The sequence below is a fragment of the Hyposmocoma kahamanoa genome, unplaced genomic scaffold, assembly GCF_003589595.1.
Source record: "Hyposmocoma kahamanoa isolate Upper Pololo Valley unplaced genomic scaffold, ASM358959v1 303, whole genome shotgun sequence".
In the NCBI taxonomy this organism is placed as follows: domain Eukaryota; kingdom Metazoa; phylum Arthropoda; class Insecta; order Lepidoptera; family Cosmopterigidae; genus Hyposmocoma; species Hyposmocoma kahamanoa.
Genome location: NW_020653784.1, coordinates 1,222,076 through 1,240,668, shown reverse-complemented (window position 1 = coordinate 1,240,668; position 18,593 = coordinate 1,222,076). Strand labels below are relative to the sequence as shown.

The 18,593-nt window shown below is 36.8% G+C and overlaps 1 protein-coding gene across 1 annotated transcript in view; it reads left to right on the top strand.

Annotated features, from left to right (window-relative positions):
• Positions 1-3,890: 3,890 nt before the first annotated feature.
• Positions 3,891-18,593, top strand: part of LOC113229319 — a 26,384-nt gene continuing 11,681 nt past the window's right edge. The window contains exon 1 of the mRNA XM_026462872.1: positions 3,891-4,170. Coding sequence (XP_026318657.1) covers positions 3,891-4,170 — 280 coding nt within the window. The remainder of the gene's footprint in view (positions 4,171-18,593) is intronic.

Genomic DNA, 18,593 nt, shown 5'->3' with positions numbered 1-18,593 from the left:
ATTACACCCAAACTCACGAGAGAAATAAATGTAGGCCATACAAATATTTCTCCCGGCTCGGGAATCGAATCTGGACCTCTGCGTGGCAGTCTGGCATGGTAACAGTTCGGCCACGGAGGCAGTTTAAGTATGCTTTTATAGGTTATGTAAGGAAAACGCTAGTATGACTCTAGTATGTTTAAACAAAACGATTCATTCAATTAATTAATTGATTTGTCGTTGGCAGTAAAATTGCCCATCACTAAACAGTCTATAGTCGTGTATGGTGACTTCTTTGTTTACATTTTTCTTTAAAATGGATTGAAACGAAGTATAGTTCGTTCCGTGGCTTAGTTGGCATAGCGCATATCTGACACGGTTTACTTAAAGACTGTTTTCTCAAATTATTTTTAAACTACTTAGAGGGTCAATTTTCAACCATAGTATACTGGAAAGGGTGTCTTTATGCGTGCCGAATGAGTACGTAAGGAGGCGACGAAAACCGCGGTTGTCGGTAGTGTCGCGCGGCCGAACTAATCAGAGCCAGAAGGCCCCGCTCACACGAGCTTTGCTGATCCTAAATGATGTTATAGACAGAACGGACTTATTTTCATGTACTATGTGTGAATTCACAAGGAGAACACTATACGTTATTTGCTATGTACATGTATCGTAATAATTTGAGCGAGTAGTTGATTTCTTCTTTATTTTTATTTTTTATTATGGATTTAATGTAAGAATCTACATTTGAATTTGTACACTATCGCATTGGTTATAACTGTAATAGTAGATGTAAAGTTTTAAATAATAAATAAATAAATAAATAAATTTCTTAGTATTCGATCTTTGTAGTATTAATTACCTATAACACTTTTAAATATAGGTCCCTAGATTCCTTACACGTCATGGATTACGCATTTAAATGGTGTCTACAGTGAGCATAAATAATACGTATACAGCTATGACTAATTTCTAAATGACAGACCTACATTTGTGAATGTTTTGCAGCTATACCTTTCATTAATAATTACTAAGGCGAACGTCGTGGTAAAACCTACACGTCAATAAAGAAGGATCAGAACCCTTCAACATCGTGCGATATCATTGCTTATGTAAAAAGAACAGGGAAGAAGAACGAACAGGGTAGAGGCACTTAAGCTGATAATGTACTAGTCAGCACAGCACAGTAGCAGCAGTACAGTTTCTTGTGAATGAATTAGTCCACCTTTTACCTGCTTCTGCCGCCAAGCAGTAATGTAGCATTAGGTACTGCGTTCCGGTTTAGAAGGGTAAGCTTGCTAATGAAATTACAGGCACGTTTGACTTGTCAACTTATGTCGCAGGGTGACTGTCGCAGTGGCAGCGCCATTCAGATCTTTGCGTTTTAAAGCGCTGAGTGGCACTGCAACTGTTATGGACAGGCGTGTCGCTTATATTCGCTCTGTCACTTGGATTCATGTTAAAAAAATAAAATCAGCAACAATGACGCTTGATCGTCTTGTGGTTTCTTTTTGCATGCATTACACACTCAAGAATCTAAATAAATTTCGTCATAGAGCGAGCGGCCTGTCTGTTAAGATCGTTAACTATAGGCAGCTACTTAACTTACTTTAGGTAAACAGTTAAAAGGGTTGTTAAAATGTGAGTTGGTTTTTTTTTTATAAAACATAAGTGCGTATTTGACCTCCATCTCACCTGATGGAAAGTGACGATGAGGTCGACGATGGAGCATGCACACCTATTTAATAAAATAATAAAAATAAAATATATTTATTCTCAGACAACTAAATGGTCCATAGATTGTTAGTACACAAAACCCTTAATAACTATGTTAGTATAGTAATAATAATGAATAGCAGATACACTACTGTCGGCTCGGTCACCGAAGCGCACGTGTAGCGTGCAGCTTGTTGAACCTGCCTAGCACAGCACTGTCCAGCCTTCCCGCGACAACTTGCAGGAGACTGTTGGCGCTTCCCCGCACTCTGCGTATTAATGAGTCGTCTGTGTGCGCATCAGCAAACATACCTGACGCACTGCAGTGACTAGGAAGCCCCACCATCGACCAGAACAGGTTGTTATACAATATGCGCAGGGTGCTGTACGATCTTTGAGTATAACTAGTCCATAGACTACTGGTGTAGAACGTTTGGCAATATGCCTTGAAAAGCGTGACCTTGACATCAAGTGAACAACCAGCAAATCTCCGAGCCAGCATATTCCACCTTACAGACAGCGCCCTGCGTTCCCTTTCTATATCGCAGTCATCTTTCAGGTCTTCGTTCACAATGTGCCCAAGGTACCTAAACCGCTCAACTCTTTGAAATGGCGAACCATTGAGGTAAACAGGAGGGACTGAGGCAGGAGGTCTGTTTCTGCCTTTAAATCATAGCTCACTCTTTTTGGAGTTGTACTTCAAACCATGTTTTTCAGCATAAGCCTCACTAATTTACGCAAACTGCCAACTGTGGGCCCCAGCAGCACTATGTCATCGGCGTAATAATAATGTCTATTCACTCTCGCCTTGAAAAGATCCAAGTTATAACGTTCAGGGAACAAGCCTGCAGGCAGGGAATTCCACTCCATAGCATATATATTTGGAAACGTAATGCTTCGGCGCGAATCTTTGGAATATCCACAACATAGGGGTGGAATTCAAGCCTACGCTTAGTCCCCAGGTGATGGAAAGGGGAATTCCATCGCACACTCTCCGTGATATGTCCTGTAAAATACCGATAAGCAGGCAACTTTACGGGGGTGTTCAAGGCTCTGCAGCTTCGCCTCCACTAATTCCGAGTCACCTATAAGACTCTTGGCACGATTGTCAATTGAATCCAAAGTGGCCAGTTGATATGTAGAAGAGCCATCCCAAAGGTGATAGGTACTCAAAGATAAAAGACGAGAGAAGAAAGTGAAAATATGCAGATTTCGTTTTTTTAGGTATGAACCTAAATAATTGTTCGTCTTTATGTACCTATATAAAGAGAACAAAGTTATTCAATATAGCTAAATTTATTATTAGAGCTACAGGTTGGTGACCTGTAGCTCTAATGGACAGCTACAATACGGTTGTCAATTGATCCAGATATTTTGGTATAGGTTAACATCCATAGTCCATAACAAACTGTAGGTAAGTACCTCTACCGCGAGATTGCTGTACCTAACTCTGTCGCCGTTGAAAGGGCGCTTGTGATAAAAACTCAAAACCGGGAAAATAATATTTAAAAGAATTAAAAGGAAAAATATCTGCTGTTTCCAAACGAAAAAACATAGACACTTTCTAAAAAAAGCAGTAAGATAAACCTAAATTATGCGTAAAATAAGGAATTAAAATATTTTATTATTTATGCTTCATTATTTAATTGTTACCCTTTATCATTTTCAACTTGGTAAAAAAAATGTTCGTAAAATACCCAATATTAGGTAAGATAGGCGCAAGTAACCACTTACGTATGCCTTTTCAATTTAGCCTAATTACAATAGCATTGTTGACGTTAGTGTATTACTTAATTATCCTTCCGCCGATAGTTGCAAGGGCGCTAGTGATAAAAACTCAAACAAAAAAGAAATGACATTACCTACAAATTTCATACCTTATCCACTTAGGAAAAAATAGTGACCGGCTTTTTTCACTGATGACATCGATATACATGACAATTTTTTTGAAATAACGTCACATGCGTCCTTTCAACTAACGGCGGCAGAAGTGTTGTCCCCAAACCGTGACTTCCCTGATTCCGGCCGGAACGCAACGCAGTGGCAGAGTGGACTTTGGAGGATCGGCCGCCGCCCGCCCTTCCAGCGGCAGCGGCATGTGCGAAGCGCGGAGGGCGCGGGGCGGCGCGAGTACGCTACTGGCAGATGCAGAGCTCGGGCGGGGCGCGACTCGACGGGTGGAGCTCGGGCAGCCAATGGCGCGACGGGTGCGGGCCGCGGCCGGCCGCAGCGCCGCGGCGTCCGCAGTGCCGCGCACCGCGCCGCCGCCGCTGCACCGAGTCCCGCGCGAGCAGCGACAAGTTCCGCGAGCCGAGAGTGCCGCGCGCTGTGCTAGTGCTGTGCCTTACCGCTCGTTGCTCGTGCTCTTCGCGGCTCTCAGTGTTCGTGTTAGTGCTTTGTGTCCCGACTGTCTCTCGGATTCACATATTGTGTATTTGTGCGGAGTGTGCTCTACCTTGGCTTGGACTTCTAAAGGTGGGTGGTTTGATTTGGTTTAGTAGACTTAAGTGCCTAGCTGATAACGTCGAATTATGCGGTTCTAAAGCTTCTCGAAATACGACTGGATTAGGTACAAATTAGATCCCGGAACTGAATATAGAGTAAATAAGTAAGTAAGAGCTTACTCACACACACGAAGTAACTTGCGTAGATTGTAGCATAGCTCAATTTCAAATCTACTCTACTTATAGATACCTAGGTACCTAAGTAGCACCGTGTTACAAACATGTATTTAAATGGTTATATATAGGTAAATATATATAATATCAATATCAGTCACCATTTCCTAACTAGATATGTAAGTACATAGCTAGTTCAAAATCAACGCTAGTAAATATTAATGAATTAAACTTAGATAAACCTTAGTATTTACAAGACGGCCGCTTTGTTTACTTCCAAAATGAAAATATTTACAACAACTCAACTCAGAAGTATTTGAGACTTAATTTGAGAATAAAGAACAAAGCATTTGTTTAACAATTAAATGTCAATTAAAAGTAGTAAGAGGTGATAATATTCCATTAAAACGTCATTATTATAGTATTTCTGTCTTTTGTGTTTAGTGCACGTGCCTTCTTATATATTTTTACTCGTATGTGATCTCTCAAATAGTTAAGATGTACGCAATTATCAATTAATTTGGTGTTAGCGTAAACAAGAGCTTTATAATACCTACGTGAAAGTAAATCGAGACGCGTGTAGAGACACTAAAGCCGACGGGCGACCGCGGGCTTATAAAGTTATATATGACAGCCTATAGCAAAACAGTAGTAAAATTATACCCGTTATCTCTAGAGAATTTTAAAAGCATTCTAAGAATATATCTTAAGCGATTCCGTTTATTTTAATGCGTATTGAAAAATTTGGTACATACAAAAACTTCAAAACAGTTAGGTACGTGTTTCGTTCTAAGTCGTTCTTATATCATATTATATTTATGTCGTCGGCGCCAAAATAAAAAAAACCGTATTCTGTATTATAGCCCCATAAGTTTTTGTCGCCATTATTCTTATTCTGCAACTTCATGGTATTTCTCGAAGCCCTGCAGAGAAAAAAATACATAGTTAATCATTGTATTTGAAATGTACGTACTATATAATTCTTGACGCACTTACGAAGTGTGAAATCATGTCATCGTAAATATTAAAATAAAAAATATTTTCGCTAGCGCAAATAACACTCGGGAAGAGCCAAAACATTAATAATATTTAACAAGGACGCTTGATTGTTTACAATATAGATAGTAAAATGATGTCTATTTAAACAGTTTCTTCCAGATACGAATACCAATTCAATTGCAGCAGTAGTAGATTGTGTTGTAGATACAGATTGCTAAGTAGTCTCTGCAGAATGCGTGCATGTAGTAGTGGTAAATATAATTATAATTTTTTTTGTTGAACATTGGCTTTAGAGCCATCAGATCAATCAAGCAACAAACAATTAGGAAACTGAAAACGTTATAATATAAACTAAAAATTAATGAAAAACTGTAATTACAAAAATCCGCTATTTTTTACATATAAGTAATTATTATTTTTTATTTAAAAAACCCGACCTTATTAATTTGCATATTCGTTTTTGCTGTCTCCTCAACAATATTTGAAACGCATAAGGAAGTCCTCGTCAAAACGAATCATTTGAGCTATATCCTCTACTTTGTCTGCCGTTTCTACCATTAGATCAGCTCTAGTCACTAACATTTTATTTTCATTGGAATTACATCTCGGTATAATGTGACCATTATTTCATTCCCTCAGAGCGTGACGCTTGTCTTATTGATATGATGATATGTATTATTGTTTCAAAAAACACAGGTTAATGATAGTTAAGAAATGTTTAATTATTAAAAAAATTTAAAAAGCACTTAAAATAATTATAAATGTAAAAAAAGAACTAATATTGTGTAGTTCTAATGATGGGCTAGCGTTCTATATTTTTTGAATTATTGTCAAGTGTGTTTTACCAAAGCGGGATTTTTTAAATATTTTGGGTACTGCGGGACGCGGAGTTCAAAACCGGGACGTATGGTCACGTTATCGGCGGCAAATTTTATTGAAATTCGTTGACGGAAAGTGGGTGAAATGCAATAAATCCGATTCATCCCCTAATTCAAATTTGAATCTGACCACTACACTACCCTAACCAAAAAAAAATCATCGAAATCGATATACTAATATCGCAGTATCTCGTCACATATACACTCCTCTTCATACACACTCACTCCTCCTTTTCTCATTTCGGTTAAAAATAGCATGTGTTTAAAGTGCGTTATTAGCATAAATGTTGCCATTTTACTTGTTAGAAAAAAGTACCGCTGTTGGTAGGTAGATAATTAATAAAGTATAATAATAACTTAGTACTAAGTCTTTGACATATAATTAGGTTCATTGATTGTAATTATTGTAGATAATAATAACTTATAGATTAGCAAAAGATAATTTCAAATATGAACGCAATAGTGTAATAGTCCCCATATCGATTTCGTTAACAGCGACCCTTTCAAATTAGTTCATAAATTGTGCCTTATTACGACTCGCCTTGTAAGTCAATGGACTCGCCATAAAGAATTTAGTTTTTTGAATTTTGAAGTAGAAAATTGTCGATCTTAAATTTTGGCCACTTTGAAATAAAATAAAATCTTTTTCTTAAAAAGATTCAGATTATAAACTTTTTGGATTAAATTCTTAAGGCGGCAAAATACATCCATTGTTTGTCGATTTTGAACGTTATTTAAATGACTGTTATTTTCAAGACACCTATTATAAAACGTTAAACGTTTGTTGGTTACTACGTTAAGTAATTCTGTTACATTGAAATTATCTTATTTTGTTTAGTGCTTAAAATATCTGAATATTTATTAAACCGCAGTTCAATTAACGTGCACTTCAATTTTAATGTACATAGGGTTCTTTAAATTTATGAGATAATTATTGATTTATATCAAACGTTCAAACATTTTATAGCACAATGTTAAAGTATTTTGACAATGCCTGCATCTATATAGGTACGTGATTATTGAAATAGATTGAGAATTCAACCAATAGACAATTTTTTTTTTTTAAATTTTGTTTCAAAATGATTTCGGTTGCGCACCCAGACCACTCGTTACATATTCGAACAATGCGGTCTAAAAAAAACTTTAACACGTCAATTCCTTAACTGGTTTTCCATTTTGAAAAACATAGAAGTTTAGAACAGGCGCTTGTTGTCTTATCTACCAAAAGTAAGGAAAACATAATAATATGTAAGGAGGCTGTAGGTTAAAACCTATCCTAAAATAGGGTGCAAATTAAAACAATCTTTATTTAGGTAAGGTGCTTTCAAAAACAGAGCCTCTAAAGGTTGATATTTATGTTTATTATGGGCTCACTAACTGGTTTTAGAACGTGATAGGCATGCGACGCGAATAATAACAATTTCTTCATTCATGTCGGAGTACCTGCAACATTTTTAAAAGGTTCATACACATTCAAAACCTTTGAAATATAATATTATTTTATTTCTTACATTGGAAATAATTTGATCAATGTTTTTTAGTACTAAAAAAGTATGTACAATCACGTAGTTATATTAAATTAGTAATAATCATCATTTGGCATCCAAAGACGCGTTTTTCTGTCTCTTGCTACGTTTAGGTATTTAGTTGGGATAGTCTAGACACCACGTGTCCGATGATCACTTAGGTACCTAAGTTTCCGGTGGTCAGCCTTTTTTTTATAGAAAAATTTTTACACAATTGATCTCAATCTCTCGTAAAGGAAAGTGACGATGAGGTCACCGATTGAACATACACACTTAAGTACTTACTTAGCCTATTATACTCTCTACTTAAAAAGGCCCTAGTTACACTAACACTAACACTGAGAGACACTGTAACTGTTATGGGCAGGCGCTTACCAACAGACGCGCACGACTTGTTCGTTCCGTCACTTGATATCATAAACAAAATATATTCAAACCATATTTGTATTGCAAAAACGAGCGATTCGTGCTGTGTACCGTCTAGGCTCTCGGGTTTCTCTCAGAAAAAAGTTTAAAGAGACTGGTATCATGACTGTGGCATCACAGTACATGTACTCAAATATTTTATATGCTCGTAAAAATATACATAATTTAAATAAGAAAGAAGATATCTATAATATTAACCTTAGAGCTAAGTCCAAACTCATGGTACCACGATTTCGTTTAACCAAGGTAAACAACTCTTTTATGGGGATCTGTATACGTTTTTACAATATGATTCCGGAGCATATTAAGTTTATCATTTCCTAAGTTTCAAAACTACATTAAAAATATTTTGATCGAAAAATCATATTACAAAATTGAAGACTACGTGTTAGATAAAGGTGTATGGAAAGACGACACGGCTCCGGAATCCACACAAATTTGATTCAAAGTGTATTCCATAGCATTTAAGTTTATTTGAAAATAGCAATCCCTAGAGTTTCTTGCTCGTTCTTCTCGGGGAGGTCAGCGTAGTGAACGAGCAGTAGCTTAAATGTGACGTTTTCAAGTGTAAATTTATTTTACCTATGGAATAAATGATCTTTGACTTTGAAAATCCAGTTTTGTCGTTCCATAGTGGTTACAACATCCACAACTTTCGTCGTCTACCAAACAAACTCGTTACAATTGCGATCGCTGTTAGATATCTGCTGCACGATTGGGTAGAGATAATACTATTAATTGATAATAAATGTAGAGGATTCTCCGCTCCAATAGGATATCCGCTTATTACCGAACAATAGAAAAATCAATGGTAGCCAAGTAGGGTTGCGCTTCTCATTTGAAAGGTCTCCGGTTCGAATCTTTGTGGCATTATCTATGACCAATGGTCGGAATATGGTGTTCGGAATAAGTAGGTAAATGTCTACACATAGATTCAAGGCATGACATAGCGTCGTTCGATTCCCGGGCCGGAAGAAATATTTGTATGGACTACACTTATTTATCTCGTGAGTTTGGGTGTAATTTGTGGTTGTCTATGTGTGCGTTCATGGCACCCGCGATACAGGGATTCCCTATGATGATACATTTATGAGTGCTAGCCTAGCTTTTGTAAAAAGCAATATACAATTATTTATCAAAAACATTGATATCAACCCTCGAATTTAACAGACTACTTTTTTTGAAGTACATAAGATGGAAAAAGAGAATTTATAACCAAATGAAGACTTATCTATTGAATTATTTAAAACATAACTTTTTCATTGAAAAAAAAAACCGACTTGAAAAGTTTGTTCATCGGCGTTTTTCGATTTCCGTGGGATCCATCAGATTTTGACTTCTTGGTGACAATTGGAACGTTACGGACTTCTTGGTATATTTTATATATTTTTTTCTGGTTGTCACGGTGACGGTCATTTGTTGATTACATGGGCTGTGTCAAGTGAAAAGTCGGTTTTTATTTGCGGAAAATAATAAGCAAATAGTAGTATAAGTAATAAGTAAAATACAAAAAAAGAATGTTCAAAATTAATGCACAATTGATGATCAAATTGGTGGATACATGGACATGCCTATAAAATTTCCTTCGATTTTCATGGGATTCCCTCATCGGATTCTGACTTGGCGACAATGGGACCACCACGAGAGTGCATCATTTCGAACAAAAAAAAAGGATTTTCAAAATCGGTCCACAATTGACAGAGATATCTGAAAACATTCATACAGCCGAACGTATAACCTCCCCCTTTTTTTTAAATCGGTTAAAAATTATACGAATGGTCGAAAGATAAAGTATAGTAAAGGTAAAGTGTGTGTCCATGGCGCCCGCAATACAGGGTTTCCCTAGTGCGGGGCTATGAGTGTGTGTGTTAAAAAAATAGTACTTGGTACTTGGTGTTACGGGCTAGTGTCCGCAACTCGACGTCAAGACGCCTATTTTGCGTGTGGAAAAAAAAAGAATTTTTTCCAATAATTAATTTAAATACGTATGACTATTATTTCGATATATTGCAATGTTATAATAATTAATTATATTTATAATTAGATAGACTACCAATTTTTTGCATGTCTACAATATTTTCTGGCGAAACATGTTTGTACCTATACTAGTACTATTTGTTATCTTGACAACCATGTTTCTAGCATCACTGGGTTTCCATAGTATAAGAAATATCAAATCGACATGCTACCTTAACGACCTACATTAACTAGAAAAGAGCTGATGACATTGAAACAGCTAAACAGATGTTCATCAAACACTATTGTGCTAACTAAAATAGCTTTCAAATAAAATAAAAAACCACTTTGACATTAGTCAATCAGTTTGGGAGCTACGATGCACGAACAGATGGCTGTCTTTTTATGCATACATATATACAAACGAACGATTCAAACTTAGAACTTCCCTCTTTACTGCTTCGGGGGTTTAAGCTATGGTTTTTATTTTTTTAATGAAATTGTTTTAAAGAGAATAATAGTAATTTTTTTATTGAGAGAGGGTTTATATTGGCTTTAGTCTCGAGGTGATAACTTTACTTTTTACTTCGATTGCGCGAAAAATAAAAATATTTCAATCGTATTCGCTCTGCAACAAAATTACAAACCAAAATTTTGAAGTTTGACCCACCAGCCGCAGTAACGCGGGAAAATAATGTGGCACCACCGTTTATGCGAAAAAGGCGCGGAATTAAAACCGAGCGCACTATTGGCTGTTTGAATTTGTTCACTCGAAGTAAATATAAAAATTTGGTACTTTTTATTCCCTACAGAATAAAGATGTATCTTACTTCCGTCACGTAAGTAAGGTTTCAATGGCGTACTTTTAGAGCATGAGAATTGAAACTTTTTTATTATTATGTCGTGATCTTTGACATGCGATGATCTGGCCCATGGCCATATTATCATATTACCATTATCATTCACTTCGTCATTGCAATTTAATAGTGTTAATACTGCAAACGACAAACACGTATAGTACAGTGTAATTTGTATGCAGTAGAGCTCCTTGTGAAGGATTTCGTCCAGGGAAGTACTGCCAGCTTACCTATTTCTGCCGCCAAGCAGTAATGTTAGCATTACTGTCTTCCGGTTTTGAAGGCTAAGGGTTCTGGTGAAATTACAGGCACATGGGACTTGTCAACTTATGTCTCAGATCAGTGCCCCTCAGATCTTTGCAATTTAAAGCTCTGAGTGGCACTGCAACTGTTATGGACAGGCGTGTAGCTTATCATCAGGCTCACGACTTTCCTTTCGAAAAGAGTTAAGGTAGAAAAAATCTTTTAAACGCAATGGAGAACAGAAGAGGGAAAATGTAAGGACATCTATTACGTAATGTCGAATTTGTGAGAATTATAACTGAGAGGAAAATAGACGGAAAAAGAAAATAAAGAAGAGTGCGTAGCTATAAAGAGGTCAAGGAGCTGGCTATGAACCGTGTTCGGATGTAGGAGACCACGCCGACAAGGACCTGGCTCTTAAATAGGATGATGATGACGATTTCCTTTGAGTCGTCCATATTTGTTTACCTTTACTTTTAAAGTTTTTTTCTATACAAAATTCACTGAAATTTGAATACATTATTACAATCTTAAATGCATAAAACGTCATTTGCAACAAAGGAGAACGAATAAAAAAATGATTTATGGCGACACGTGTAAGAAAATGTAGAAAATGAGTAATTAAAGGCAACCATAAGAAAAGAGAAATAAATAAATACATTAGCTAGGTTTAGTTAAGTAATATATTTCTAATTTTCCTTACAAAAGACTTCAACTTACACAAAATTACGATGTTGACAAATTGAACTCTACTGCGTTCGAGAATATAACACGTTTATGTTATGTATTATTTATACTAGTATAACCGTGACCGCTGTGACCGTGCTTTATGTGTAGTCACAGGTTGTGGAAAGTTATGCATCTGGCTGCAAAATAGACTTAGACTGTTTTGATTCTTTTTAGTGTTAAACAGGAAATCTGGGAAGGAAACAAGGATAGAAATGCGAATCATCATTACTCATTTTTCTCAAGAGAATTTCAATAATTGTAAGTTTTTTTTATAAAAAAAACCGATTTCAGAATTATATCTATTTTAGTTTTATTGATATTGGATACCGGAAAGTTCGCAAAACCGCATTGAGGGAATATTTTCTTCAAATGTAAACTCTAGTTAGTGGTCTCTTTTTTCACCTCTTCCGACATTATTAAGAACACGCAACAACAATCTTTGTTTGTTGGTATATCTAAATCTGAAGTATTTCTTTAAATGACTATAAACGAAGAGGAGGTTATGTGACTCAATTACTCTGACATTTGTGAACCGATTTCGATGATTCTTTTTGTTGAAAAGGGAGTACATCACTAGTGGTCCCATCCAATTTTGACAAAATAGGAATCGAATCGAATTAACCGATTTCAAAAGTTGACAAATGGACCTAATTCCATTGACTTACAAATAAATGGACGACGGGTCTAATACAAAAACCACGAAAAAAATGTCCCAAGTCAACCTATTCGAAATTTAAATTGTTATGTCATCGCAGTATCGCGCTGTCAGTAGAACAAATGAAGACTAAAGCGGAGTGTCGCGCTCTGTATACGATTTTAGCGCCTTACAAGTGCGGACACTTTTTAGCGCGGACCCGACGTCCATATAATTGTAAGTCAATGTTAGGCATTGACTTACAAACTTTTGAAAACTTTTTCCACAAATTTTTGAAGTCGGATTTTTTTTTATAAAAGTTACTCATTTGATTAAACTAAACATCCATTTGACTTATACGCCTTGGTCTCCCGTCCTTTACTTTCTAAGTTTAGTGCCTCTTGCCTCTTGGGTTTTGCGGCTGTTGAGTGTAGGTTGTGCAATTAGTTCATGTTACATCAATGATCATCCTCCGTCTCATCCGAACCCGCGATGCGATTGTAATAACATTCGAAAAGGCCAACAGACTTGTTCAGCCGGTAATTATACATACTTACAATAGCGTAATATAACAAAATTTGATATTTTAAATAAAAAGTCAGTGTTAAAACGTTACTTATTATCGAGAATTAATTCAATGTAGTGCCATCTCTACAATTGATTGTGTAGCCGCCAGACCTAAGTAGAAGATGATGAGGATCTCGACGAGCTCGTAAAATTAAAAGACGATTTAAGTTGACTGTAATATATTTGCAACAGGTAGCTGGTTAACAGGAGTAGTGCCATTAATCGCTAAACAGTAGTGGTTTCTTATAGACGTACAAATCAAAAGTGAACCTTTTTGACCTTTTTGAGTTCGTACAAAAAGTTCCTTAAATTGTGGTAGGAATGAAATAACATGTATGTGGTGTTAGTTGATTGGTTGGAAATATACGCTATGTATACGCTTCTATAACAAGATTCCGGTTGATACACAAAATGTGCCATTCACGAGGTTTAAAACTATGGTGTAACAAAAACTTTATACTAAAGGTACGACAACTAATATGATATAACTTCTGCGTACTTGGATGACAAAAATCCGTGGTAGTAACCCGTTTAGCTCATGAAGGTAGTCTCGATCACTGATGTGAAGCAAAACAAAAAATATATTGTAAATGTTGAATGCGTACAAATGTTATTTACAAAGAGCAACCTTAGAGTTTCTTGCTCATTCTTCTCAGGAGAACCTGCCTTACGAATGAGCGGTAGAGTTTAACCATTGTGACGATTTCAAGTGTAATCGATTTTAATACATAATGTGACCTTGACAAGCATTTAGTTAGTGCTCTTAAAGTTATATTAAAATCTACTACAAAAATTCTGTTGCGTTCGCAACAGATTGCAAACTAAGATATAATTACATTGTGTACGGTGTATTTGTAATCTTATAAAAATGATAGCTTGATAATTGATAAGTAGATTTCTTTGCTTGATTACGGTAAGTGATAATGATACATTTTGATAGATTGATGATAAAAATGAGTACGCTACGCGATGGTTAATCGTGAACTGATTTAAATTACAACAATAAGCCGTGAAGTGCTGATGAAAGAGAGTGAATAGTTTATAATAACTCGCACACACTCATAGCCCCGCACTAAGGAAACCCTGTATCGCAGGTGACACGGACACACATAGACAGTTTAATCACAGTAGAGCTCCTTGCCAAAGAGTTCCTCCAGGGAAGTACTGCCACCTTACCAATTGTGTCGTCAAGCTGTAATATCAGCATTATACTGTGTTCCGGTTTTGAAGGGGTACTGGTGAAATTACCTACAGGCAAATGGAACTTATCAACTTATGCCTCAGGGTGACGGGTTTAGTACCCCTAAGATCTTTGCGTTTGAAAGCTCTGAGTGGCACCGCAACTGTTATGGACAGGCGTGTAGCTTACCAACAGGCGCACGATTTGTTCGTTCCGTCACTTGATATTACAAAAAAAAAAGATAACCACAAATTACACCCAAACCCATGAGAGAAATAAATGTTGGCCATACTAATATTTCGAATCGAACCTGGAATGTAACCAGCATGGTAACCGTTGAGCCACGGGGGCAGTTAAAACGCTGAATGGAATGAAACTGACAATGAGTTATGCTAATGATACAGAACTATATGTATATACTAAACTTATAAATTTCACAACATTGAATGTTTATTTATTTATATTGTCACAGAAAATTGGTTCGCGAAAAATAGGCGCCATCGATTTGTTTTGGTTCGTCGTCTTCGCCGTCCTTGATGCAGTTGTTATCTCTATAGACTGCGATCCGGTCCCCCCAGTTGTTGATCTTCTGGTTTTTCAAGGCGTAAAGTGCTGATGAAGCGCATTGCCAGTCGTAGATTTTCACACATTATTCGATTTTGAATTCGGTTTAGGTGACAACCCTGTTGCACAAATAAAATAATGAAGACTAAAATCGGGTAGTTACAAAAATTGCGCGCTTGAAGATGTTGACCACCGCCTCTTCAGTCCCATCGAGACCATGTCCCTTGTAACACGTACGAAACGTCGAGGTAAATAAAATAATGCTTTTATTTATACACGATTAAGTCCCAAATTCAAAATGAAATAATTAAAAGAAATTTACTAATTTTCATAATGGTAAATAAATTTTAATTTCCACATTCCTAAAATATTGTTTAAATAGCTTTGCATTTATTTTTACATTTTATACTTCTTGGACGCCTCAAAATTTCAAGATTCTATACTTCTTATTTTTGTTTTACCCAAGTGTCGCCATCTACAGTTTTTAAAGTGTACTAAAGTTAATTCGTATGAATTGATATCTTATGGTCATAGTGAGCCATTCTGCCCCAATGCAGGTTGGATCTTTCACATGTGACCCAAGGATTGTGAACCTTCTTCGACGTGCAGGTTACATCACGATGTTCTCCTTCTTCGTTAGCGAAAGATATCGCGGCTAAATAGTCGCAAATGTACGTAACTTAGAAATTGAAGTCATAGGTAGATGCCGTCACAAGGGTTCAAAGCGTTGCGTTCTCTCACTAGGCTATCTCTGCTCTAAAGGGAAATAGGGAAGTGTTTTGCTTTAGGGAATTCAACATTCTGTCTAAGAAATGAAACTGTTCTTTCAGATCTAAAAAGCGTATATTTGTTTTTTAAACAAACCTACGGTCCTAAATTGTGTCTAACATTTTTTTTTACACACAAATTACACCCAAACTCACGAGAGAATTAAATGAAACGAACCCGGCCACGGAAATAGTTAGTTTATATTAATGTTTAATTACGAATAGGGTGGTCCCTACCCATATTAAACGTAACCTTTTCAGTCAGCCGTGACCATGGGGGTCATGAGACCTGTAAAGGGATCGAAACGTTGCTTTATTTAAAAAAGAAAATATGAGATTAAGGTCCGAATATTTTTTTTTTTTTTTTTTTTTTATGACATTAAGTAACGGGACGAACAAGTCGTGTGCCTGATGGTAAGCTACACGCCTGCCCATAACAGTTGCAGTGCCACCAAGAGCTTTAAATTACAAAGATCTTGGGGGCACTGCCACTGCGCCCGTCACCCTGAGACATAAGTTGACAAGTCTCATGTGCCTGTAATTTCACCAGCACCCTTACCCTTCACAACCGGAACACAGTAATGTGACCATTACTGCTTGGCGGCAGAAATAGGTAGGGTGGCAGTACTTCCCTGGACGAGCTCTTTCACAAGGAGCTCTACTGCTACTAAAATAAATAGTTTCTATTCCATTGTGTAACAATCGCGAAAACCTACGAACTCCAAATCTGTCTAAGATTCTAATTTTCAAATGTTTACTTTCTTGGGTATTACCTAAATGCTGGCGGACGCCAGACGGCATAGCACCTGAGTGACCGATTTCCACTCGTCGGCAAACAAATGACATCTAAAAGGTCGCGCTGCGGTCAAGACATACCTTTGGCATTGTCCCATCGGGATAGGCAGACCCTGACACACGTACTTCGCCTCATCTACACGCATCAGTGCTTTTATCTACGCTCAACGCTTAAGGGAACTCTTGACCTGGCCTTTCTTTGAGACATCCTCAATTTAGTCGCAGTAAGTTCGCCTTGGTTAAGCTTTACCAACTTGCCCGCTCACTCGCTATCTTTACGCTAACTTTTTTTCTACGTGTCCGAACCATCTTTTTTTATGACAGTAGGTGACGGGACGAACAAGTCGTGTGCCTGTTGCTAAGCGACACGCCTGTCGATAATCTTTCTTTCTTTCTTCTTTCATTGCCACTTAGAGCTTTAAATCGCAAACGTCTGAGGGGTACTGCTGCTGCTCCTATCACATCTAAATAATACCATGCACACCTAAATAATGCATATTCACTCTCGCCTTGAAAAGGTCCAAGTTATAACGTTCAGGGAATAAGTCTGCTGGCAGGGAATTCCACTCCATAGCCGTTGTATAAATGTGGAAGCGTAACGCTTCGTGCGAATCTTTGGAATATCCACAACATAGGGGTGGAACCCAAATTCCTAAAAAGCCTACGCCTAGTCCCCCGATGATGAAAAGGGGAAGGCGGAATTAAAACGTGTAATTCCATAGCATACTCTCCGTGATATATCCTGTAAAATTCCGATAAGCAGGCAACTTTACGGCGGTGTTCAAGGCTCTGCAGCTTCGCCTCCACTAATTCCGAGTCGCCTATAAGCCTCTTGACACGGTTGTCAATTGAATCCAAAGTTATTTATCCATAGTTATTTATTAAAAGAATTGAGCAATAATTGATTATACCCATTCAACTTCTTCCGCATTACAGAGCCGGTGATCTCAATTAGATTAGGAATGTCTATGTGTTATTCAACAATGTGTAAGTTGATTATTTATCCGGTGTCTTTACAAGTATCATTCCTTACCGTCATCACGCATAACCGGTTATTCCCATCTGATCCCTACAATTGTACGACCGCCAACTTTAAATGCGAACACTATACTATATATAGTATAGGTAAGGTAAATACAGTCAAGAGGAAAAGAAATTTTAAAATCAAGAGCAATTGTTATTAAATATTACCTTATCACAGAGTCAGATTTTTTGTAACAAATCATTAATATTCAGCAAGTAATTTAAAATTATGAAATGAAAAAGTCATTGCAATGAGCTTAAATTATGACATTGATAAAGAAACACGAAATACAAAATAATTAATTGATTTCTTACGTAAGAACATAGTAAGAACTTTCCGAGCGAACTTTGTGCAGGTTTTCTGACTAAAAGCACAAGGTTCCTTTTAAGTAGTTTTGTAATTTGAATTGCTAATTTTTGCTCTTCAAGTAACTTTGACGGATCCAAGATCGAAATTTAGATGTCCTATAAAGTTATATTTAGCTATCTTTTCCAAATCTTTAAATTAAAATAATCAGAATAAAAACTTTTTTCTTTTTGTGATGGTGAGCTGGAAGGTCGTTATCTAAACGTGATTTTTTCGAGTTCAAATATTTCACGACAGCTCTGAACATTTACTCTGGTCATTTGTTAACACAAAAATTTTTAATGAAAAATGTATGAGGCTCAGTTTACTCTGGGCTGAAGATCTTTGGGATGTTTGTTTTTTAAGCGTTTATTTATTATGAGGGGTTATGGGCACCGGATTCTTCAACTAATAATGCAGGGAAAAATATAAAGAAAGCGTAGTTGTGGCAGAAGGAAAACACCTCGTGGTTGAAGAATCTGAGCCACCACCTTCGCACACGTGCCCTCTTTCGTGCGCAGCTTCAAAAATTAACATAGCCAAGATGGTCGCCAAGCTTTGTAGAGAAGCAGCACATAAGAAGAAGAAGTATTATCATTTTACGCGTCATAGTTATAATTTACATTAAGTCACAATAGGCCTTCGCGCTGTGCACTCATTCAAATGCTTAATTTATCAAATTGAAACATTATTAGTAGGTAATCAGGCAAATAAATCTCCTTACTAGTAATAAAAATATCATGATTAATACAAAGATCGAACACTCAGAAAAAATTCCTTCGATCCGGTC